The following is a 24,583-nucleotide window of genomic DNA, read 5'->3' as shown; positions in this document are numbered from 1 at the left end:
AAATGTGTTAAAATTTGGTTATTTTATAATAATACCTTAAAACACGACTAAATTTCTTTATTCCGTTAAATTTACTTTTCTGTTCCGTATTTTTTACTAAATATGTGGTAATAAGAACTACAATTTTGAAAATCGGAATTTCTGGTAAAACCGTCACCATATGAACGGGAAAATTGCTGAACGAAAGGCTTAAATACCGTATATTTTGGTTTTAGTACCAGAATTATGGCCTTTTTTACCGAAAATGGCAGAATCACACAGTACGGTAATACTACCAGAATTCTTTTTCACTATGTAGAAATATGCTATTAGGTGTTAGAATATATATTGTGTTTTGAGCTTGTAAGTAAATATTCTACATAGAATGCAGTCTCAAACAAAAAATCAAACTTTAAGTAAAGACGTATCTTTATTAGTCTTCTTAAGTATAAATAATTTACAACCATTCCAAAAAATATTGCATGTAAAAAAAAAACAGTTACATAATGTTACTTTGCTTGGTCTCCTTTTTTTCTTTATATTAATAGAATATGATAAATAATATAAATTTAATAATAATATAAATACGCTTTTATAAAGTAATCGAGTTTTTATTTTTATCTGAGATTTCACATCGATTTTTATTGGATAGCAAAATCAAAACAAGAATTAAATAAATAATATTTGTCTAGATCCCTTTTTTATTTCTGCACTAGTTGAAGCATACTATAATGTGTCTTAAACTTGATTACACGATGACAAGAATAACTTCGAACGAAAACATTGTTCAATTTTACAACTTAGTAAGGTTTCAGCAACTTATGCACTAAATTATGATTCGAAGTACAGATATTGTGGTTCAAAGTTGAAAACTTGTTTTTCTAATATTTTAATCTTTTAAAGATACTTTATAGTTTCGATAATAAATAATTTTTTTAAACAACAACAGGAGCACCAATTAAATTTATCGCATTCTTTATAAGCAGGAACATTTCCGAAGAAATTTAATTAGTACACAAAAAATGTTTAAAGCAAAAAAAAATATTTTAAAATATGATTTTAGTTTACAATTTAATGACATAAAACATTTAGGGAAAAACACAAACAAAAGCTATTAATCCAGAAAAATAAATGAGGAAATTAAATGCAACAAAAAACGTCTGGTTTTCAATTTAGTTCGTAATTACTTCATTAAAATTTCAAGTTCCTTAATTATTCATGCCTTACTGGTTTTCTTCCCGTGAGTGATCTTGATGCTTTTATGTCAAAGCAGCGTTTTTTGTCCCGAAAACAGGAGTAATTTTTCCTTCCTCCTAATTCCTCACTTCATAAGGGTATAAGGGTGTGTCTAAAGAATGATGGTATTATTAGCTGAATTAACTAAAATGTTCTTTAAATCTTATAAGAGAACCGTTATTAAAATTCTAATGAAGACATGTATCACTCTTTAATGCTCGACACATTGCAAAGTTTTTTTTTTAAAGTTTTTAAGAGTCTGAACCACAATGTTAGTGCATTTGTTTTTAATAAAAACCTAACTGTATTGCACGTCATTTAAAATCCAGTTTTGTTTCAAAATGAAGTATTAAAACACTTTTCAAAACCATAGTTTTCTACTTATCTATCGTTATAAATGAAAAATTTAGTTGAAAAAAAAATTTTATGTTAATTAAATTCGTCATTTTTTGTACATGTGTATTAATATTGCAGATACATTAAATTAAGATTCTAAAAAAAAAAAAAAAAAAAAATTCTGGCTTAAGAAAAGCATGTGAATTACACTCGTGTCCATAAATTAAGGATAATTCAGAATCACACAAAAATTGAACTCGAAAGTAAACATTTCAGTTGCATTACTAAATTATATACTTCTAAACCGTAATTTAGTCTTAGCAGAATCGTAATAATTTCCGTTACTTTCAATTGTATAAACGGTATTGAACCGTGATGTGAGTGGGAGAAAACTATAAACTGAAGCAGAATTGTAATGTTAAAATTTTCACAGTTACTCACAAATTAGCACTGTTGGAAATATCACAGAAAAATGGTTAAATAACAATTTATTTAATTGTTATTATACCATATTCAAACAAAACAGACAAATAAATGAAATAATAATCAAATTTAACTGTGAAAAAAATCGTTTATTAAATGCTTTCACCTAATACGGTTAAACAACCAGAAACGGTATTACCAAGTCAAGCAAGCGCACCACATGAAGCCTCATATTTCCTTGAAGCTGCGTACATATTAAAGCCAAGAGGGCAAATCTGTCAGTCTCGTGATTGACAGAGAACGGGAGTCGGAAACGAATTCCAGCGTTGACTCCATAATATTTCTCCATTCTTTAGAACATGAAGGGTTTTCTGTGTCCTGCACTCCCCAGTTTGTATCCTGCATTCTCCAATGTCCATTATCTAACGAAACACTTAACTTCAATGTCCAGTTAAATTTCGTTTCAATGCTTTATAAGCCATGTTGGTTGTAAATGGTTAAAAACCGTTTAGTTTCGTATTCGTGGTTTTATAATCATACAAGTTGTAAACGATTTCAAAACCGTGACGGTAAAACATGATGTTTACCGTAAACTTTACAGTGATTAAATGCACAGATTGCTGCCGGTTATGTTGCGTGAAATTTTAGAATGAAAATTCTGAAAATGTAACATACCGTAATTTAAGAAGTTCGAAACCGCAGACAATGTACTTCTAAACCGTAACGTAGTCTGAGCAGTACCGTAATTCATTCGTATATTTTCATTCATATAAACAGCATTGAGCAATAACTGGAACGGCAGAAAACTAGTGTTGAATGATGCCACCCTTTAAAATAAACACCTCAAAAGCTTATAGTTGGCAACTGGAAACTGTGATTTGAACTGAGGATTTAGGATACTTTTTTTATATGAACAAAATTAAATCGTAGCTGTTGAGAACCGGGAAAATCAGGTCCAATTCAGCTTCTTAAGCTATTTAAACTGTAAAATTATAAAAAGAAAAACTTGGAAATTTGCTTTTTTTTATTTATAAATATCCAAATGCATTAATTTCGAAAAATTATTAATCCTCAAGCTTTGGAGAACACTGTAAAGAATAAAGTATGTTAATACATGTATTACATTTACTAATTTCAGTGTTTACTATTTGTTCTCATTTACTGTATATCTGAGTTCTGAACTCATTAGGGTATATTAAATTCATTATGGAAAGAAGTATATTTAACACAATATCACATTGTCAAAAAAAAATTAATACAGTTTTTGACAAAGAAAATCTTTTTCGAGCAGAAATTTGAGCAAAATTTTACGCTGTATCACCGGAAAGCTTCTTTTTTTTTATTTAATCATCAGTATTGGGTTTATTTCAAGTCAATTAGTTCCAACATATTGAAAATTTAGAAGAATGAAGTTGAGATTTTTGTAAAACATTTCTTTTATCTTTAAAATGTAATCTACGAACAATATCATGTCATAAGCTGCAACTCCTTCTAAAAAGTCATGACCAAGGCAAAGTGGTCAGTCTGACTCCCAAACGTTGAAGTATTCATTAAAGATAGCATTGAATTTTATACCTTTGAAGCATAAGCCATTTTCTGTGTTAGTAATATTTTCTTCATAGTTCCCTTTTGTTTTGACCTTATGAGTAAAATGTAGTCCTACTTTAATGCTGCTTCGCTAAATTGGAAGACATACTCGACACTAAAATATTCTGCGAAGCCACCAATCACATGTTACCCAAATTATCGCCAACTATAGGGCACAAAGCACTCCGAACATGTCCAGTAACTTTAAATCTTGACTTAATATAAAAAATACTTTTGTCACCCAAAATATTAAAAATCATCTAATTTTCAGAGCAACAGCTAAATGTTGTTACTATTGCAACGTTAGTAGGAAGGCAAATCGGTCAAAAAAAGTAAGCTGAAAAGTCCTTGTGCACTTTTTTTTAGAGCCAAGAGAAATAACTATTCCAAAAGCTTCTTAATATAAAATTAAGGGTATTGAATTTAAGTTTTCACAGAACAGTTCATTTCTTTTAAATACTTCACCTTCCTGAATGTCTCGATAGATGTTATATGAACAGACTTCAACAACTAGAGCCTATCTCGATAATTGCATCATTTTCAAATGTACTTTTAGGGTTTAGGCTATTGGGAAATATTGACTGCAGGATGGTTGTTTTATTTTTTTTAGTTTCTTCCTAAATAAAGGTAGACAGGCTCTACATAGTTAAGAAAATGCTGGATACAGAAATTTTTTCCTTTATAATGTCTTCAGTGTTGTAGTATTCAGTGTTGTAGAGGGTTAAGTAATTGTTGCCTTTAATTTCTTTTAAAATATTTTCAGTATCATTGTTATCAAAAATAAGAGCCGCTTTCTTCTGGTTTACTCTTTCTCATTTAATGTCAACATTTAAGGTAATTTTCACTGATATTTTGAACTGTTGATGAGGACAATGAAATTTTTAAATAGAATAAACCAAGATTTCTGAGAAAATTACTGGTTAAGTTAGGATCTAAAATACTGTTGAACAAATAGTTCTGGGATATTAAATTTAATTTATAATTGGAAGTTATGTGATCAATTGAATTAGAGTCGTTTGAATTGTCCTGATTTGGCAGAGGGTGGTGATACATAGAGTTTAAAATTAACAGCTTTCAAAACATCCAATGCACCTGAAGGGCAGTGGATTAAAAAACATGAATTTTTGCTGTATATGCATGTTGTATTGCATATTACATTGTATAAAAGAACAAACCATAACCATACCTTCATCTAAGTTAATTTTCCCGTGAGATATCATTTTGTGAATACAACAAAATACTTCATCATGACTAGAACAGAGATTAGTCTTCAAATCGTCTTGATTTCACGAAACATGAGCATGCGTTTATGCAAAGGCATGATCACGAAATATGTGAGATTTAACTGAATTATACGATTTAAAGCGTAGAGAACAATTTTTTATTATGCAAGAAAATGAGACATAATTTTACATTCGGATGCAAATTCCAGTGATCAACATAGGAATTTATAGGATTTGTAGAAAAATCACAAATTTCTCAACTGTAACGAGATTCACACGTTTTTTTCAAAAGCTCAGAACAGGGGAACAAATTCCAAATTGTACTAATAAAATTGTGTAAAAAACTCTGCATCATAACACACAATAAAAAAATGAGATAAGTTATTGAGCCTTTACAATGCACAGGATAACTAAGCAAGTTTCTTTTGACACTTAAGACTTATCCACGAGTGAATCAAGATTTTTTGCAACTTTTTCAGTTTTTGCCAAGTTGATTGCTGCCCAATTGTTGACGTCAAATGACAGCATGTGGCAGAGAAATTACCAGAACATACTGAAACTTATAGTACATTGGTAAAAACAATAATTTTTTGTAATTCACATTAATTTTTAATTAAAAATATCATTTAATTTTCACTTACTTTTAATTATGACCATCGTATGTGGAAGCCATATATCAAGAGTTGCGGTTCGAAATAGAATTTTCAAGAATGGATTTAAATTGTTCTAAGTATGGAAATAAACTAAAGAAATAACCGGTATTTTTACTGTCTAAAAACTGGCTAGAACTTCGGTGGTCCAACTTAAAAATGGTCCATCTGGATCCAGATATTAATGGCATCATCTTCTAAAACAAAACTGTGTAAAATGGGAATGATGAAGGGGAGGATGGTCAGTAATGATTTGGGCTTCTTTTTTATCGTATGATAAATCAGCTCATTTGTAAAAGATAAACAAAACTTTACTTTAAAATTTTGCAGGTACGCTATAAATCTATCTATTAACATCAACTGAAAATTACTCAGGCCACAAAATATTTCCCCACAGCAAGTTTGAGCTTTCATACACACAGCCAGAGAGAATGATAACTGAGTGTCAACTTAGCAAAGAAATCCTAATTTTGAACTACCCTGTACGGTCTACCAACCTAAACCAAATAGATAAATCTTGGGTAATCATTTGACAGAAAGTTTATGAAGACAGCAAGTAATATGAAAATGTTGAGTATATTAAACAATAATTCTGCTTAATGTACACAAATATCCTCAGCAACAACAAAAAAATCATATTTATAGAATGGAAAATCGTATTTATGGACTAATATTAAAAAATAAAAAACTTCCTCATCATTAGTCAAAATATTTTGAACATTTAATAATCCGTTAGAATTTACATCTTTTATAAAGTGTCTAAAAGTTTTGGGACAGCATAAAATTTTCTCCTTTCTTAAACTAAAATATTTATGGGTTACATTATTAAAAAGTTTATTATATAAGAAATTTTCAGAATGACATTTAGTGAAAATACTTTAAAACTCATTTTGAAAATATATATGGCATGTATGAAAATATTTATAGGAACAAAAAGTTAACCAAATATAATGCCTTAACAGGTTTGGGTAACAGTGAATATTAACAGCCAACTGCACACTACTGTACTTACTAATCGTGTTGAAATTTTGTGCACAAATATTTCTTAAAGCCAATAAATGAAATATAAAAAATTTTTTGTTTACATTTCAAAAGTTATAAGTGGTTTTACAGTGAAATTTTCAATATTGACTGACTATTTATAGTCATTTAAATGTCTTAAAATTTATTCGGAGAAATGAATGTTTATCATTTTTTCCCAATATTTTTTCTGAAAAAAACTAGATTTATAAGATTTTTCTTACCTCCCCCCCCCCAAAAAAAAAGAAATGAGAAATGTTTGCATGCATTCATTTCAATCCTCCAAAGCACATTGTGATAAAAAAAATCAAAATTTTACCAATTGGCTAATAATACCCGGAATACTTGGTACATTTCTGGTTAGTTTATTTTTTTCTTTTTAAATCACAGAAAGTTGTAGTGAGATCATTTTCTGGGATGTACTCTATTTCTTTTTACTTTAAATTTCTATTTTACGATACATATTTTGCAATTATTAGCACAAATAATTGTCTGTGATCTTAACGGAGTTTACCTTTGCGTATTCTAACAATATTCTATTTCGTCTTTATTATATTAACCTGTCTCAAATATTTGCATATCACCCTCATATAATTTCTTCCTATGTGAAATGCTTAGATGTCAATATCATCATTGGATATTCCCTCAAATATGAAATTTAGATCTCAACGTTTTCAAAAACAACTTTGAAGTAGGCTTCAGTACCGATATATTTTGGTCGCCTTTAAGCCTTGGCACAGGATAAGCATCGCCAAATTGGCGAGTTCTCAAACGAATTCTTTTCACAAAGAGATCGGAAACTGACTGAATAAGAACTCATAAGAGAGTTCGGAAAAAGATTGGTCCAAATTCCTTCATTGGTGCTTTAGTCATGTGATCATTGTCATCACATTTTGATTTTATTGCAATGCTACCTGATTTATTCTGTCGATATTATTTTTCTGTTTTCATTTTGATTTGCAGCTGTTTCTGCATTTTGAAAAGCGCTTCACTTGATGTTAATTCCACTACAGGTAAGTTTTTATATGGATTTTTTCCAACAAACATGCCTGAAGTTTCTCTAATTCCCACGAAATATTATAAATGTAGTTAAAAGCAAAACATTTTATGCTTACATGCTAATGAAAATATGGATATTTATCTTATTCTCACTACATATCTGTCTTCAAGTTGTGGCGTTTCTGAACAATATGAATTTCAATTAAAATTTTAAAACCATAAAACTCAACAAAGAAAAATATTTCTGAAAATTATTTATTTCTTTTTTGGGAAACTAACATAAATTATGACAAAGTTCTGAATACTCAATTAACTCATAGATGATTATTTCACACATAAAAGAAAAATATAGTGGCAAATATTTTTTAATAACTTAATAAAACATTTTAGAAGATCTATTTTTCAAAACAAACAGAAATGAAGCAAATAAGAACTTTTTTCGCTTTTTCTTTATGGAAATAGAATTTATTATTGAAATTATGATTAAAAAAACTTATAAGGAATCTTTTAAACATGAAAATGGAAGCAGAATTAAGATAAAATGGAAGCAGTATTATGATAATGATCAAATTCAATTCTGAAAACTTTAATGTCTGAATAATACTATTTAATTCTGAATAATAGCAATGAATTCTGAAAAATCCTTAATAATAGTAATGAATTCTGAATAATTCGTAGTAATAGCACCGAATATTAAAAATTCTAAAATGTCTTTAAAAAAGAACAGTTTTTTATTTCAAAATAAAACGAATAAAATTCTTGAGTTGCATTTTATTTTATACTTTATAATTTACATCATACACTTTCTTGTATTGAAATGACGTTCTTTATTTAAAAGATTATTAACTCGCTTTCCAGTTTATCATAACTATATTTAAAAATTTCTGAGAATAATAGCTTGTTTTTGAGAGTAGTTTTATTACCCATGAAAAATTGAAATATAGTTTAATACCACGTTGTTTCACGCAAGTCACGTAATACATTTTAAAAGAAAACGCAGATATAATGGATTGACCGAAAGCCCAATGTTTCGTTTATTAATTTAAAAAACGAGAGAACGCAGACTTGTTTAAATTCACAATTTTACAGAAATAGTTTTGTAAATTTTAACGAATTCATATTCGAGAAATTGGAAAACAAAGTCTAGAAACTTTAGGCCAATTTTAAAACCATTTCAATTTTGCGTGTACAGAATACAAAATACGGGCTATTTTTATAAGCTCTAAAACTGGAAACAAATTAGGTGAAAAAAATTTAATCATGCGGAAAAGACTTTTAACATCTAGGTGCAAAACAGTTAACTTTATTTTAATAAATAAAACGTTACCATGACTCTCAAGAAAAGTAATTTCAAGAAGATAGTACTTGTATCTGAGAGCTTAGGTCCCAAACCCTTTAGTATTTGCACTGAAAGATTTCGAAAACGGTTCGAATCCTCAGTTTTATGCATAAAAATGAAAGCTGAAAACAATATCCATAAATTCCAAAACCCCAAAAGAAACTGAAAAAATTCTATATTGTCCCGAAAATATTTATAAATGCTTGAGTTTAACTCAATATTTTTTTTAAATAGATAAGAATCTTTCATAACTTCTAAGAAAAGAATTTCAAATGAGTAAAATCTTATTTTTTGTTAAATTTATCAATTTATACTTATTATACAGTAAAGAAGTTATCAAACTGATAGTGAACAAATATTTTCAATTCAAATTTGCCAGTTAAAATTAGTCCCTATGATCAGATTAGTTAAAAAATAAATGTTTCTAGGCCATTAAAGACATATAAGTAAATACAGGGAAAAGCACATGAAGAAAAAAATTATGGTAAAATTACCGTACTGTATGGTAATAAAAACATAATTTTGGTTAATAAAACCAAATTATGCGGCATTCACACCATTCATTTGATAATTTTTCCGTTCATACAGTAATGGTTGCCGGAAATTCTGATCTTCAAAATTATAGTTTTTATTATAATTTTGAAAAGTATAATCTATAATATATACATATATATATATATATATATATATATATATATATATATATATATATATATATATATATATATATATTAATTATATATAATATTATATATTTAACGGTTAATAAGATAAAAAATTAATACGCTTAAGCATTAAGTACGATTTTCCACAATTCTTCATAAATTGAAAAATGAATGTACTTTTTGTTTTCAAGAAAATTAAAAAATAAGTGCCTATTTGTGTCCTTGTGGAATGCAGAATTAAATCCGAAAATATTTACTCAAAAACTACAATTGTATTATTGGAATTAGCTCCAAAAAATATTAGCGTCAATAATTAACTCAAAAATCGTCATAAAAAATGGTACAAAATATTTTTACAATGGCGTGTCTGGTCAATATACATTATTTATACCATCTTTCAGGTTTAGGCTATTTATCCTTATAACTTTAATGTGCATAACAACAAATAATTTTTCTGTTTTTGTAATCAAAATGAAATCTAACCGAAATCTTTGCTTTATTTAAATCATCTCCCCAATGGGGACAATATGTAAAACATACTTATAAATCACTAAGAAACACTTTGAAATAAAGCTGTAATTTTATCCAAATGTGCATAGAAAAAAATTATTTAACTCAAAATTGAAAATATTTGCTTCTAGTCATTTATTTTCAGAAATTATTCAATAAATATTAAAATTTTAAAGCAAATTTACAAACTTATGTTTTTTAAAACGTATATGCACGGAATTCTAAGTTACATAAACTGAAAACAAATTGTTCTCCATAAACTCTAACTTATCTTTACTTTAAAGGAAAATGTTTCTTCTCTTAAGGCAACTTGATGTTTTTTATTATTATTTCCAGTTACATATTAAAGAAAAATCATTTAATTACAAAGTTATACGTTCTTTAAAAACTTTTTTTCAAAAACTTATTTTCAAAACAATACACTGTAAAAAAATGGTGCATAGTTGCTATCATTTTTGGTGTTGATGTAAACAAATTTTTTTACAGTGCATGTAGTCACAGTTTGTATTTAATTTTTCACTGCTATAGTTTTATTTATTTACGTATTCACTTTTTGTTTGTTTACTGACTATAGATGTTTTCATGAGAATTACAAGCAATTTATGGCTTCATTGCAAAAATATTTCGCTTAAAAAACAAGTACATTTTTAGAAATATATTCTCACTAGTTCTTTCGAACAATTGTTATTTTGTTGATTTTGAATACTTTTTTTTGCACGATAACTACAGTTCTATCTTAAATATGCATTCAGTTTACCTCAACGCCAAAAATGATGACAACTATTAAAAAGAAATGTCGCAGTGTATATTTCATTTCAATTTGCATTACCTATTCTTTAAAGAAAAAATGTTTTGTTCTCTTGCATCTCTTTTAACATTGTCTTGATTTTCGGTATGTTTTGTATAATGTTAATTGGTAATAAATCTATTACTTATTAATCTCATAATTCTATAATATTGGTCAATGTTCTATTAATTATCAATTCTGCAATCATTAAGTTATTTCGTATATCAGTAATGGTAAGTTACCAGTTATTATATAATTTCTTTTCATTATTTTGATATTGTTGATTATTAAATCATTTAATTAAACTCTCTTTTAATAATGTAATATAGTGTATACTAAAATTTTGGTTATGAGATCATAACCTACATTACCCACACTAAACTATAATTTTTCTCTTAATATGCTAGTATTTGCGAAAAAGTATATGTAAGCATGCGAATATGTAAATATGTGAATACTTGCGAAAAATAGAAATTCAAATTGTGTTATTTTTTAATTTCGGAGAAATATAAAAAATATTTCGGAGATTGTAAATGATTTATTCAATTGACAACGCATATGTGTAGAAAAGACAATATATATATATATATTTATGTATATATATATATATATATATATATATATATATATATATATATATATATATATATATATATATATATATATATATATATATATATATATATATATATATATATATATATATATATATATATATATATATATATATATATATATATATATATGTGTGTGTGTGTGTGCGTGTGTGTGTATATATATAACCCAATAAAACACTCTTTGCACATATATTTTGCTAAGAATAATAGATGACCAGGCTTACTGAAACTAAAGTAAGAAATATATGGCGCCTTCTGTCATTATAGGTAATAAGTCACTGATTCAGAGAGGATTTCGTTTTTTCTCATTAGTCAACTTCTATTTTTTAAGGAAAATATTACAGACAGTAATAAAAGGAGCGCTCATAAAAAGTGACATTAGTTTCGCTTATACTTAGAAATTTTGGTTATATGCCAACTTATATGTGCTTTAAGAATTTCGCCATAATATTATACATGTGGTTTGCAGTAAAACTAGGAATTTGGATTGATCGCATTATAATATATGAATAATACAGATTTCTATTCTCAACTTTCTATAAAAAAAAAACTCTTTTTGACTGATTATATATATTTTCTATTGATTTTGTACAAAACTGATACTGAAATTTCGCAAATACTGAATGATTTTAAAATCTTCATATAAAAGGAAACTTTAAACTCCACAAATTCGGAAGCCCTGTAGTAAATAATTACAATTAGGTAATAACTTAATACGTCGCACTTGTTAAAAATCTAATCTTATGTTGAATAATGTTAATTATGTTAAATACCTAAATTTCTGCCTAAATTATTATGCCATTTAGTGTTTAATAAAAAAAAGTGTAAACTTATCTCTAAAAGGATTATCCCAGTCTTAATATGAAATATTTATTAAATTTTTTTTACAAATTTTTTTTTATTTATTCTAGAAAAATGTCTTACATTAAAATGAAAAGGTAAACTTTTGAAACCTAGAAGTATATAAAAATGAAAAAAGTCTTTATCTATAAATTTTTATTTATTCCAGAAAAATTTCTTACATTAAAATGAAAAGGTAAACTTTTGAAACCTAGAAGTATATAAAAATGAAAAAAGTCTTTATCTATAAATTTTGCTTCCTCTCTCAATTAACATTATAGTAAACATTATCTTAAATTGAAAACAGATGTATCAAAAACTTAATTACAAGATTAAAGTACCAAAATATCTTATTATTATTATTAGCAGTAATAGTAGTAGTAAAAGTATTACAAGCAAACATCTTAACTAGAAACGTAAATTTAAATAATTATTATTAAACAAAATATGAAGTATATTTTATTTTAAATAATAAACTAGACGAATGAATGCATGTAATATTGCATGCATGTAATGCATGAATGTAATGTTTCTTCAAAATATTGACACTTGTCTGTTTTTATATTAATTATGGTATTATTACATTATTGTTAAAAACTATTTCGATAATTGAAGCAATATGCAACACAAATAAAAAATAAAGCTTCATTCCAAATTCTTGATAACTTCAAACAAATATATCATTAGAATACTTAATCTCATTTGTTTTATTTACTTTTAATTTTAAAACTAATATTAACTTATTATTAAATTATAATATGATTAATTTTTGTAACAACTTTTATAATTACCTAATATTGAATCTCAAATGTTTTTTAATCCCTTTTTAATCTGCTTTCTTTAAGTAAATATGCTTTGCTCATTTTTCTGATTCGATTTAATTTTACAAGCAAGAATCAGTAAATAGTTTTTGATTCAAAATAATTTTTTAAATATTAAAATTCTTTCTCATAATGTGATGAGAAAATCTACTCTTCTTTGATTATAGCATTAAAGGCTTAATAGAATCTTTAGAAATCACTAAATTTCAAATTACATTTATGTTTTTTTATGGAATTATTTCAGCAGCAAAAATTATATTTTCACTAATAAATCGATAATACATAAAACTAATTCATATTCATGATAGATTATACTCTATACACAATTATAGAAATGTTTAAAAAACAGGAATTAAAATTTCTTAGAAAATGACGAACATCGAGTATATTTCTGACAAAATATAAACAATAAATTAATTTAAAAGTACAACAGAATTACAAAATGTAACAGAAAAAATAAGGATGTTTAATCAAGACCTTTCCTGAATGTCTAATCAGAATTTAATTTAAACTTTTTCTGAACTTCATGAAAGTAATTTATATCTCCTTTTTTTATATTTTTCAATTACATTTACTGCGAGTATAACAAGTTAAATTTCAATCACAAACTCTTGGAGTGAAGGTTTTTGAGTGTCTTTTGAAAGTGATGATTTTTTTCTGCTTTTAATATTTCATTATTTCCTTATGGTATCTTTTATTTATTTATTTTTTGTAATGCAAGTAACCTAAAGCAAATTTTGGTTATTCAGCGTAGTGAATACATGAAATCTATTTAATGAACGTAATTTTCATCACCTTAATTTTTATCATTTTCTGATTTCTTGCCTTGATAACGTTATTACAACCTAATGAACAATAAATGATCTCTATATTGTATAATATTTCAAATCAAATTCAGGTGTTTAAGTAATTTATAATTTAGATATCAATTTTTTTCACATAAATTTTTACCCTCCAATCATTTTTCTGGTTACATAATCTTAACAAAACAAGTTTAAACGTTTAAAGAATCATTATTTTTCGCATAAAATATTATTATCATACTGTTTTATTAGTGAAAAAATTATCACAAAACAAAATAAGTTACTAAATAATTAAACAGAAGTAGTATTGAAATTATATTAATACATAATGAAGCTTAATTCTATATAAGAAAAAGTTTCCATAACCAAATAACAAAATTCTTATTTTAGAAAACAATTCGCACATTTAGACTAAGTAATAAAGTTCTATGTGTTATTAGCAGTTATTTAGAATTTCACGAAAACCACTTTGTGTTCTTCACTGCGTGATAAGAACAATGAAGGAAAAAGTAGTTTTACAACCTGTGAGAAAAGTTGATCTGGATACTATTTATACAAATGAGAAATCGGAAATAACTAATAATATTTATTTATTTATAATTGAATTTTAAAATAACAATTTAGAGTTCGATCAAATGATGTTTATTGCTATGAGATACATTTCAATATGCCGAGCGGAGTGTTTAGTGGTCAGGAAGCTCATCTCACATCAGAATGGTCCTGGGTCCGAACCTGCGCAAGGCATGAATGTTCTTCCACTGTCTGCAGTATCTGTCCTTAGTGTGGAAGCAACATTTGCCCGCCTTATATGGTGCCCGTGAAAGAGAGGCCAACAAATCTACTCTATTAATACCTGAATGACGAGTGGGAATCAGTTGGGCAATGGAAAGAAAATTTCAATATATAAACAAAATCCAAGTTGAGCACAATATTTCAATACTATTTGAATATGCTTCGTTTTTGTATTTTTTTATAAAAATTTAAGAATTATATACCAGAAAGAATCATTTTCATTCTTCAAAATAAATTTTTGTGTTACAACGATTCTTTTTCGTGATCATGGAATGTTCATTTTACACCCTTTCATTAAAAATAATATTTATTTTATCTATATTTAAAAACCGAATATATATCTACATATTGAAGAATAAAAAAAAAACATAATTCTCTTTTAAGAAAACTATTTGCACATTAAGACTAAATAATAAAGTTCTCATTATTAGCTGATATTTGTAAAAAGCATTTTGTGTTCTTCACTGCGTGATAGGAACAAATAAGGAAAAAGCAGTTTTACAAGGTATGAGGAAAGTTGATCTCGGTGTTATTTATTCAAATGAGAAATTGGAAATAACTAATAATATTTATTTATTTTGAATTAAATTCGAAACTTTTGATTAAAAATATAATCAAGACACATTTGTTTGCATAAAATGCATTTTAATATATAAATAAAACTCGGGTTGGGGTACAATATTTTAATAATCCTGCTTTCGCGCTTTAAATAAAGATTTCAAAATCATGTACTGAAAGGATTCATTTTACTCTTCAAAATATAATTTCGGGTCATACATATTTTTTCTTGATTATGGAACGTTAATTGTAGACTCTATTTTCATTTAAAAAATATCAACTTTATTTATAATAAAAAGCCGAATCTTAACTATAGTAAAATGAATACGAAATTAGTTCAAATGGTCAAACCAGCAAGACATTGTTCTACCTAGTTGGTTTATATAAGCAAATTATATTTTATCTTTTCTAATCATTTTATGAAGTTTAATTACAGCAAATCAGCTACTTTTGCTTTTTCTTTCTCTTAAAGATCATTGACTTCTTTAAATAAGTAATTATAAAAATTTATATTTGAAAACGTCAGTTAAAATTAATAATTTCTGTTTTTAAAAAACAAATTAGTATAAATCCCACACTAAGTGAAATAAAAGTTTTCTTAAATATTTCAACTAAATTCCAGTTATTTTAACCAAATTATATTTTATAATCTAATATTTAAATTTTAAGCATTATTATTCAAATAAATCTCAAATAAAATATGTGCTGAATTTTTTAATCTATTTAAGCATAATAATACTAGTTAACTGGTTCATTTTAACGTTTATAAATGAAATCTAACGATTTATTTTAATTAAGCTGTTTTACAAATTAATCATTCTCAGTTATTATATCAAGCGACTGTACAAAATCTTCTCTATTAATGAGTATCAGTAAGAAAATAGATTATGACGTAAAAACATTTTTGTAGTTTGAAGAAAAATCTAAGAATTTTTATTTTTCTTAGAATTTTAAAGAATTTGTCTTGTATTTTATTTTGTGATCTTCATTTAAATTCAACCTCTTAAATGAATATTTACTAGTTATTACTAACGTATAAAACTGGTTTTCAACATCAAAAATAGTTTGAAAATGCTCCCTCTAAACATATTATAAGTTAATAATAAATGCATATTGTTATAATCAAGAATTCCGTTACTCTAAATATTATAATTTAATTTCAAATTTCCCTAATGTCGCCTTCCTATTTTCTATTTACTAAAAACTGAAGTAATTTCATTTCTGTAACATTTTAAACAAAATTTAACAAAAAGAAGATCGTGTATAAAAACTTCAAAGGAAAAAAACATTTTCCAGCGTCTGCTTTGCTGATGAAAAAAATGAGATTTTCGGGTTCCATTTAATTCACCGGAATTCAGTTTTTCTGTCTACTTTTAGTGTTTCCATGGGGAAATCTTCTGCCTTTTCAAAAAATGAAATCTTCTCGACTATACTAAATTCTCAGTTTATATGAATCATTTTTAACCAGTCAGAGCCAATTTATCTATATATATATATATATATTGCCCTTTGCTGAAAACAACTCGATCGGAATTTTAAAAATACGTTCAAATAGTTTTTTTTTCTAAATATAAAATATCAAGATTTAAAAAAGCTATCATTATAGAAATATCATAAAAATAAAAATGATATTATTTGCTATTTTTTCGCAATTTCAATGTTGTCTTTATGCATTGAAAGTTAATTGATACCTTCTTTAAAGAATAATTTATAAAATTACCTTAATGGTGATTTCCATGATAATTTACATTGCTCGTATTTTTATTACTTTAAATTACTCTTACTGCGATTGATCTTGTTTTTGTTTCTCGAAATGGCTTTTTAGATTAATGAAAGAATTCATAAAAACAGCTAGTTCCTTGTTTTTAATATTACTATTACTTAATGATGAAATATTCCGTTATACAAGTTTTTTTATTCAACCTCCCATAAGCTGATGATAAAAATATTTGATCAACTTTTATATTTTTGTTTTAAAGAAAGTAAAATGACTTATTTCAGAAAACCTAGAATGGCAATTTCTCTTTTTTAGATAAAATTAATTAATAGTTTTGTTAAATATATTATTCATTCTTTGTGTTGTTTTGAAGAAGAAAATTATATTCCTAATTATTTATTTTTTCGCAAATATATGTCAAAACTTGTGCTCAAATAATTTTCATTGAAAACTAAATTTGTATTATTAAATGACACTGACATACACTCTTTATCTTGGGAGTCATATTTGGGTAAAAAAATAATGACCGTTTAAGAGTTTTAATAATTTTTATCATTGTAAGGATATACGATGATTGGAATATCGAAAAAACAACTAACTTTGAATAAAATTATTTAAAAAAACTTAAACATATGGAAGCAAAAATAACATTGATAAATATTATGACGGACTAAAAATCATTTTTGATTAGCTAAAATAACCATCTAGTATCATACATTAACACCTTTATTATGCTTAATTTTTGCATAAGTCAAAATCATAGTATTTTGATATGTGACACTATTTTTGAAAGAATAAAAAAAAAATTTTAAATAAATATTAGAATTCCACAATCATTGTTCAAAATTACGAATTACAAATCAAAATAATAAATCACATTGCCAAACTAATTTGTAGAATTTTACAGCTTTAAGTCTTTTCAATTATTTAGCTTTTCCAGAGTCACCAATTATTAAATTAATATCAAAGTTGCAAAACTGAATATGTAAAACTCTATCTGGAGACCGACATTTTTGATGAATATATTATATGCCCCTGAAAAGAATAACATTCACAGTTAATGTAAGTTTTTAAAAAATTATTTTTTATACAAAGCTTTAATTAACTTTTTTCTGCTCTGTTAACTTTCAATTCCTCACAAATCTCATCAAAAATAACATTTTTGCTTGAGATGAATTTAAAAATTGCATTTTCATACAGTGTAACTTTTTATAACAGTAAATTCGTTCCTTTATTTAGCTGTTCATCAGCGTTTAAGAGCACATTTCCTATATAACTTTCACTCACACTAATATTAAACTCTATAATTACTCTAATATTAATAGTAAGTTTTCATGTTAATGCTATATCTTTCCACCCCAATATACCAAAACGATTTCATGCTACATGGTGTTGAAAAAGAAAGCTATACACGAATGAACTCAGTATAAAAAATAATAAACTTTTTATATCTGAATCTTGACGTTTTTTGTGGGTCTTGTTTGAATTCTAAAATTAGTTAAAGATAAATCCTAATATTTAAATAAAACGTTAACCGAAATTAATATAATAAGTTTAAACTAGGAATAAAATTAAATTTAAAACAGAAATATTATTGTAAATTTTTCATTTTTGAAAATCGTCATAGTTTTTAATCATTAATTTAGTGATGTATTTTCAGTCATTTATTGTCTTCCCTTTTCCTCTGAGCAAAATGAACTTTAAAAAAAAAACTATTTTACTATATACTATTTAAAAAAAACATTCTTTCAAAAAGGCCGGAAATTTATTATCCTTCAAAAACATTTGGCAGATTTTCATTCAAAATCATTTAAAAATATGGATCACAAAGAAAGGAAACTATGCTTTAAATGGGGTGGTTTCTGAATAAATAAGTATAAAATAAAGAAACAAATTTCTGACCAAAAATATTTCAAATAAAGAAAGTATTCATACAATGATATACACGTAATTAATTTTTTTTTTCTAATTACTTTAATATTGTAGTAATTTGCTTATTCTAAATATTGTAGTAATTTGCTTGATACAATGTTATAAATGTGTTAAAATGCTTTGCTTTTAGTAAGAGATGTAAGTTTCCCTTTTTCTCAGAATTAACGCAAAAAACCATTTGGAAGTATTAAATAATACCAGATAAAATCAAGAACAAATTTTAAAAACAAAAAACAATTAAGATTAAGACGAAAGCCAAAATCGATTATACAACGCTAAACGTGAAATGCTTTACATAATCTTGGTAATCTTTCAACTTGCAACTAGTCTCTCTCTCTTCCTATGCCTGTGAAGGCAGAGCGATGCGATTGTTCTTGTTTTCCACTGGCGCCATCCATAACCAAGAATTTGACTTCTGCCACACCCATACGTCACACCCGTTTATAGGGCATACTCATTCATACATCCATTCATTCATTCATAGATCGTAATTTTGACCTGAATTAGAAAATGATCAATCTCCAAACCAGTACCCACAGAGGTATTGATTTGTTATGGGAACATGGAGGACTTTGCGACACGAAAGATATAACGTGCATTAGTCACCGTTTACTACGCTGGGAGTCTTCGGCTATCTCGGCTTTTTCAACTAGTGACCATCAACAACAACAACTAGTGACCACTAATGTCAAGCAATGCTATAAATATTCCTGATGCAAGAATCGTAATAATGAAAAGGAATGAGGTGTGACTTTAATTTAGCCAATGGGTCTTCTTCGTATCACATGATCTGAAATTTATCTGAGGAAAATCAACTCTTTGGAAGGTGATTATCGTTTCGACTTCTTGAATTCCTTCATTCTTTGTAATAACACTTTTATTTACTGATACATCTAAAAGGGGGGTTTTCTATGAAATTTAAAAGAATGTTTAATTTCAGATAAACAAATTAGTTCTCGAATCTTCATTAGATGGAATATTGTGACAATACTAAATTCACATATAAATATCGTAATATTAGTCTTATAAATATCGTAAGATTAGTCTTAAAAAATTAGTCTTATGTATAAAGGAGAATATCATTATGTAACTAAATCTAACTAGGTATCACAAATATATTAGAAATACTTTTCGCAATATTTTGCACGTTACATATAATATGTGGCTATGTTAACTTCACTGCAAACAATTATGCATTATATCTGTTTTAAGTAAGGTTATTCTAATACATAATGAAGAATATCATTAAGTGACTCAATCTAACTAGGTATTTAAAATAAATTGTCGACACTATTCTTAAGCTCTTGTATACGTTACAAGAAACGTTGTGGTAATACTAACTTCACTTCAAAAAATTGTACGCAAAATCAGCTCTAAATTACGGTTATTATAAAACATAATTAAGAATATCATCATTCGAATCCATCTAAATAAGTATCTAATATAAATAAGTATCTAATATAAATTATCAACATCTTTCCAAGTTCTTACTTCGAGTTTACGCGACTACTTTCGAGTTCACGATCGCCATTATCATTACATCAAAACTTATAAAACTTTTTGAGAAAAACTATAAAATTGAACTTGACAATTTTACCTCTGTGTCTCACAATTCAGAAAATAAACATATGAAGCATTTTCTCAGAAAATCGGATTTTCAAATTACATTTCTGTTTTCAATTTTTTTTTTCTCGCCAGCTCAAAATCATTTTTCTTTATCCTTTCTCCTGCTTTTAACCATTTATTTGGAGTTTTTACTTGAAAAAGAGAGTGCTTAATGTATGCAATTTAATACTAGCTGCATTATTCAGAAAGACGTGTCTCTTAAATAACAAAACATTTTTCTTGATATCTGAAGCATGTGTTAAATTTTTCTCTCGATAGCCGTGATTTTTTATTTTATACATATCATTTATTAAGAATATCTAAGAATTTAAAAAGTTTCAGTTGCATTTTTTATGTGCATGTCTGCAAGAAAGTAGTTTTGAATGATAATAATTTCTCCTCTTCTACTTTTTAATTCAGTACGCAAAATCATTAGGTACATTTAGAGTGAATATAAATTAGGAAGAGGTCAATCCTTTGTGAATGATTTCTTAAAAATAAAAAAAAAAATACTTGAAATTACTATTTGGGCTAGTGTGATAATAAGCCATTGTACAGATATATGTACTAAAGTACCATTTACTATGGACTAAGCTATAATTGGTACAGGCATCGTCATATTTTGTGAGAATCAAAAGTTTGTTCACTCCAGCTTAGGAAACTTATTATTTTCTAAATAATGTAATTATACAATATCTTTGTTGTTTTCTCTAAAACTATGGTGGACTTCATGGTAATTCTTTATAACTTTTTTAACTATTATTTAAATTATATTATTCCAAATAGCTTTGTTTTAGATAATTATTTCCATAATGAATTAGTTTTAATTAGTTCAAAATACGTTATTTCAAAATATTTCATTTCCATTGAGCTATTTTAAGGTTATAGGTGAAAGTGAATAAACTTATATATATATATATATATATATATATATATATATATGATTTCGCTACTCGCTATATAGTTTTTGTTCTGTTTTATACCGTTTTTTCTTTTATTTTATTTTATTTTCTGTTTTTAAGTGTTATTTTTACTTATTGTCTTCTATTTTATTTGTTGTAATTTTTGTAAAAAAAATTTTTGGACTCCTCACACTATTGTATTAATATATTTTGCTTTAGCTATATTGATACAATATCAGAAAGCACTCTTTTTTGCGGATATAATCGTGTGGGCTGATGAAAAGATTATATCTTTTATTTTCTGGTTCTTTTTAAAAAAAAGTTTTTTTAATCAGTTGTTTGTTATTTTTTTCATTATTATTCCCCCCCCCTTTTGCAAATGTCTATAAATTTTTCATTTGTTTTATCTTCATTTTGAACTTATATATTTATATATATATATATATATATATATATATATATATATATATATATATATATATATATATATATATATATATATATATATATATATACATTATAAATATATACAAAAGAGATAAAGAAGAATTAAAGAAAAGAGAGATTAATAAGGAAAATTAAGAAATAATTTTAATAAGTTTCCTTAATATACTGCGGACGAGCTGAAAGTACGGAACTCATAAAATAAGTTAATACAAAGAAAACAAGGAAAAAATTATATTTTTTAAAACAAGAAGAAAACTATAATTAAATGACATTTAAACAAAATTTACAGATTTCAAAAATTTACAAAATTTAAAAAATTTAAAAAAATTAAATTAAGTATCCGGAAAGCAAAGTAAGTAAAATATATAATCAAGTCGTCAGCTCACACGATTATATTCGCAAAATAGAGTGCTTTCTAGTAGTGTATTATTGTACAGCCAAAGTAGAAGATAATTTAAAACAGTGTTTTATTTAATATTTCTTTGCTTCATTTGTTTTATTTTCGTTTCGATTTTTTTTTCGTGCTACTTACACTATAGTACTGATGTATTTTGCTTTGGCTCTATTAATACAATATTAGAAAGTACTTTATTTTGCGGATATAATCGTGTAATCTGAAGACGAGATTATATCGTTTCCTTATTTTGTTTTCTAGCTTTTGAATTTTTGTTTGAATTTTTTTTTTTTTAATTTAAATATTTTTATAAGCATTCTATTAGTTTTATTAATTTTCTTCCTCTCTTTAAAAATATTAATTTTCCTTGTTGCCTTTGTATTTTTAACTTAATTTATGGGTTCCATATACTTTTACTTTTGCGCATAGCTTGTTTTTAATAAAGAAACTTGGTTTTAGTGATCCTCCAATATTTTTGTGATTTATAAAATTTCTTCTTATTTTCGCCTCCCCAGTTGAGTTGATCCCTTTTTGGAAAAATTAGTTCAACATTTCTAAGATAACATGAAAGTTATTGAGTACTAAGTTATAAATCCGGTGAACACGCGAAATTTCTTTAAAGCAGGAATGAAAATGACGATATTTTTTTAGCTATGAATCCTATCCAAAGAACAATAATACAACAAAGAAAGTACGAAGCAAATTATCCTAATTATTTATTATTGTTCTGAAATTAAAAAAATAAAGTACTATATTTATAATTTAGTAAGTTTTGAAGTTTTCTCAAACCCGTTTTTGCGAGTACTCAGTTTTATCATGAAAATATTACGGTCCCATCTAACTCGTCATAAGCAAGTTCAAATCTGTTTCATATATATATACACCGAAGAGCCATTACATTATGACCACCCTACTAATAGCATGTAGGACCACCTTTAGTCCTCAAAACTGCTAGCGCCCGCCGTGGCATTGATTCCAAAAGGTGCTGATAGGTAGTCTGAGGTACTAGTACCAAGCGCTCACCAACTGGTCCTGCAATTCCCTCACATTGCGAGGGGGTAGCGTGGCAGCACGAATTTGGTTTTCCAAGTAGGACCACAAATACTCTATTGGATTAAGGTCAGGTGAATTTGGGGGTCACAACATGACTTGAAAGTCACTGTAATGTTCCTCGAACCAATCCATGACAATTCGACCCTTATGACATGGTGCATTATCCTGTTGGTAAACACCATCCCCCGCAGGAAAAACTGTTGCCATGAATGGGTGAAAATGGTCTGCAACTATGTTCAAATAGCTTACACACGTCAGGGTTTGTTCTATGAGGATTATGGGTCCTAATGTGCCCCATGAAAGCATTGTTCCTGGGCGAGTCCATTGGTATAGATGGAGGGTGGTCATAATGTAATGGCTCTTCGGTGTATATATACCATATATTTTATAGTAATAAATATTTAACTGCAGTAATTTTACAATAAGTATTACTGTAAAAATTACGGTACATCATATTTTTTTCCACAAAATTTCACGATAAAAATTAATTTTACGGTGAAAAGTATCTGCACCCTGGATTCACTGTAATTTGAGTACGAATTTTTCACAGCGCAGACTCATTTTCTAATAAATACAAGAATAAATTTCAGTCGTCATTTATGGTACAAACCGTATAATTACCCATTTAGCATTCACCTTATTTTCAGTTAGTCTGAATTTGTGCAAAATTGTGAAAGTCAGGCTCATTTTAAATGTAAATGTTCCGATAAATTGGAACTATCTAACTGAAAAATTATTAATTAAATATATCTTTAAAAAAAAGTCAGAAAAAAAAGAAAATCAATACAAATACATGCACATACCCACAAAAAGCACACTTATGTAAAATCATTAAAAAAAGGAGGAAGGCCTTGCCAGCATTGATGCATTAATCACGTGATAATGTCTGAAGACTCCGTTAATTAATTACTAACCTGGAATGCATTCCAATAGTAACAGCATCCCAAAATTTCCATAATTTCACAACCCTCTAACGTTTCGTGATAGCATGTGACTTAATACTTTCCTACGGGACTTTGATCATTTTTGTGTACTTGCTTTTTTTTACATTTTAATCACGTTATTTTTAAGCACCCTGTTAATAAGTATTTAATTAATGAATAGAGTTTCAAGAGAAAATAATAAATTTCTAGAAAAACAAATGAATCATCAATATGAATTTAATAATAAAAAACCAAAAACGGATTGAATTATAATAATTAAAAAAAAATTTCAAGATTTTGCTAACGTGAAAAAAAAGCTTCACAAATATCTACTTTTGCATGAAAAGCTGTTTTATAAAACACTTCGATTCAAGCAAAATTAATATGAAGTGTACGTTTTACAATCCGATAATTGCTGTATGACA

At 26.5% G+C, this 24,583-nt stretch overlaps 2 protein-coding genes across 2 annotated transcripts in view; one reads left to right on the top strand and one right to left on the bottom strand.

Moving 5' to 3' along the window:
• Window positions 1–24,583, bottom strand: part of LOC107443698 (glutamate-gated chloride channel) — a 126,477-nt gene that overhangs the window by 92,806 nt on the left and 9,088 nt on the right. The window lies entirely within an intron of this gene.
• Window positions 7,216–24,583, top strand: part of LOC107443692 (uncharacterized) — a 121,563-nt gene continuing 104,195 nt past the window's right edge. Inside the window, exon 1 of the mRNA XM_016057639.4 lies at window positions 7,216–7,467. Coding sequence (XP_015913125.1) covers window positions 7,362–7,467 — 106 coding nt within the window. The 5' untranslated portion in view covers window positions 7,216–7,361. The remainder of the gene's footprint in view (window positions 7,468–24,583) is intronic.

Source organism: Parasteatoda tepidariorum, chromosome 11 (assembly GCF_982258835.1).
Source record: "Parasteatoda tepidariorum strain Cologne lab strain chromosome 11, Ptep-v5.0, whole genome shotgun sequence".
Taxonomy (NCBI): Eukaryota; Metazoa; Arthropoda; class Arachnida; order Araneae; family Theridiidae; genus Parasteatoda; species Parasteatoda tepidariorum.
Note: the sequence above shows the minus strand (reverse complement) of the source record. Positions and strands in the feature narration are given on the sequence as shown.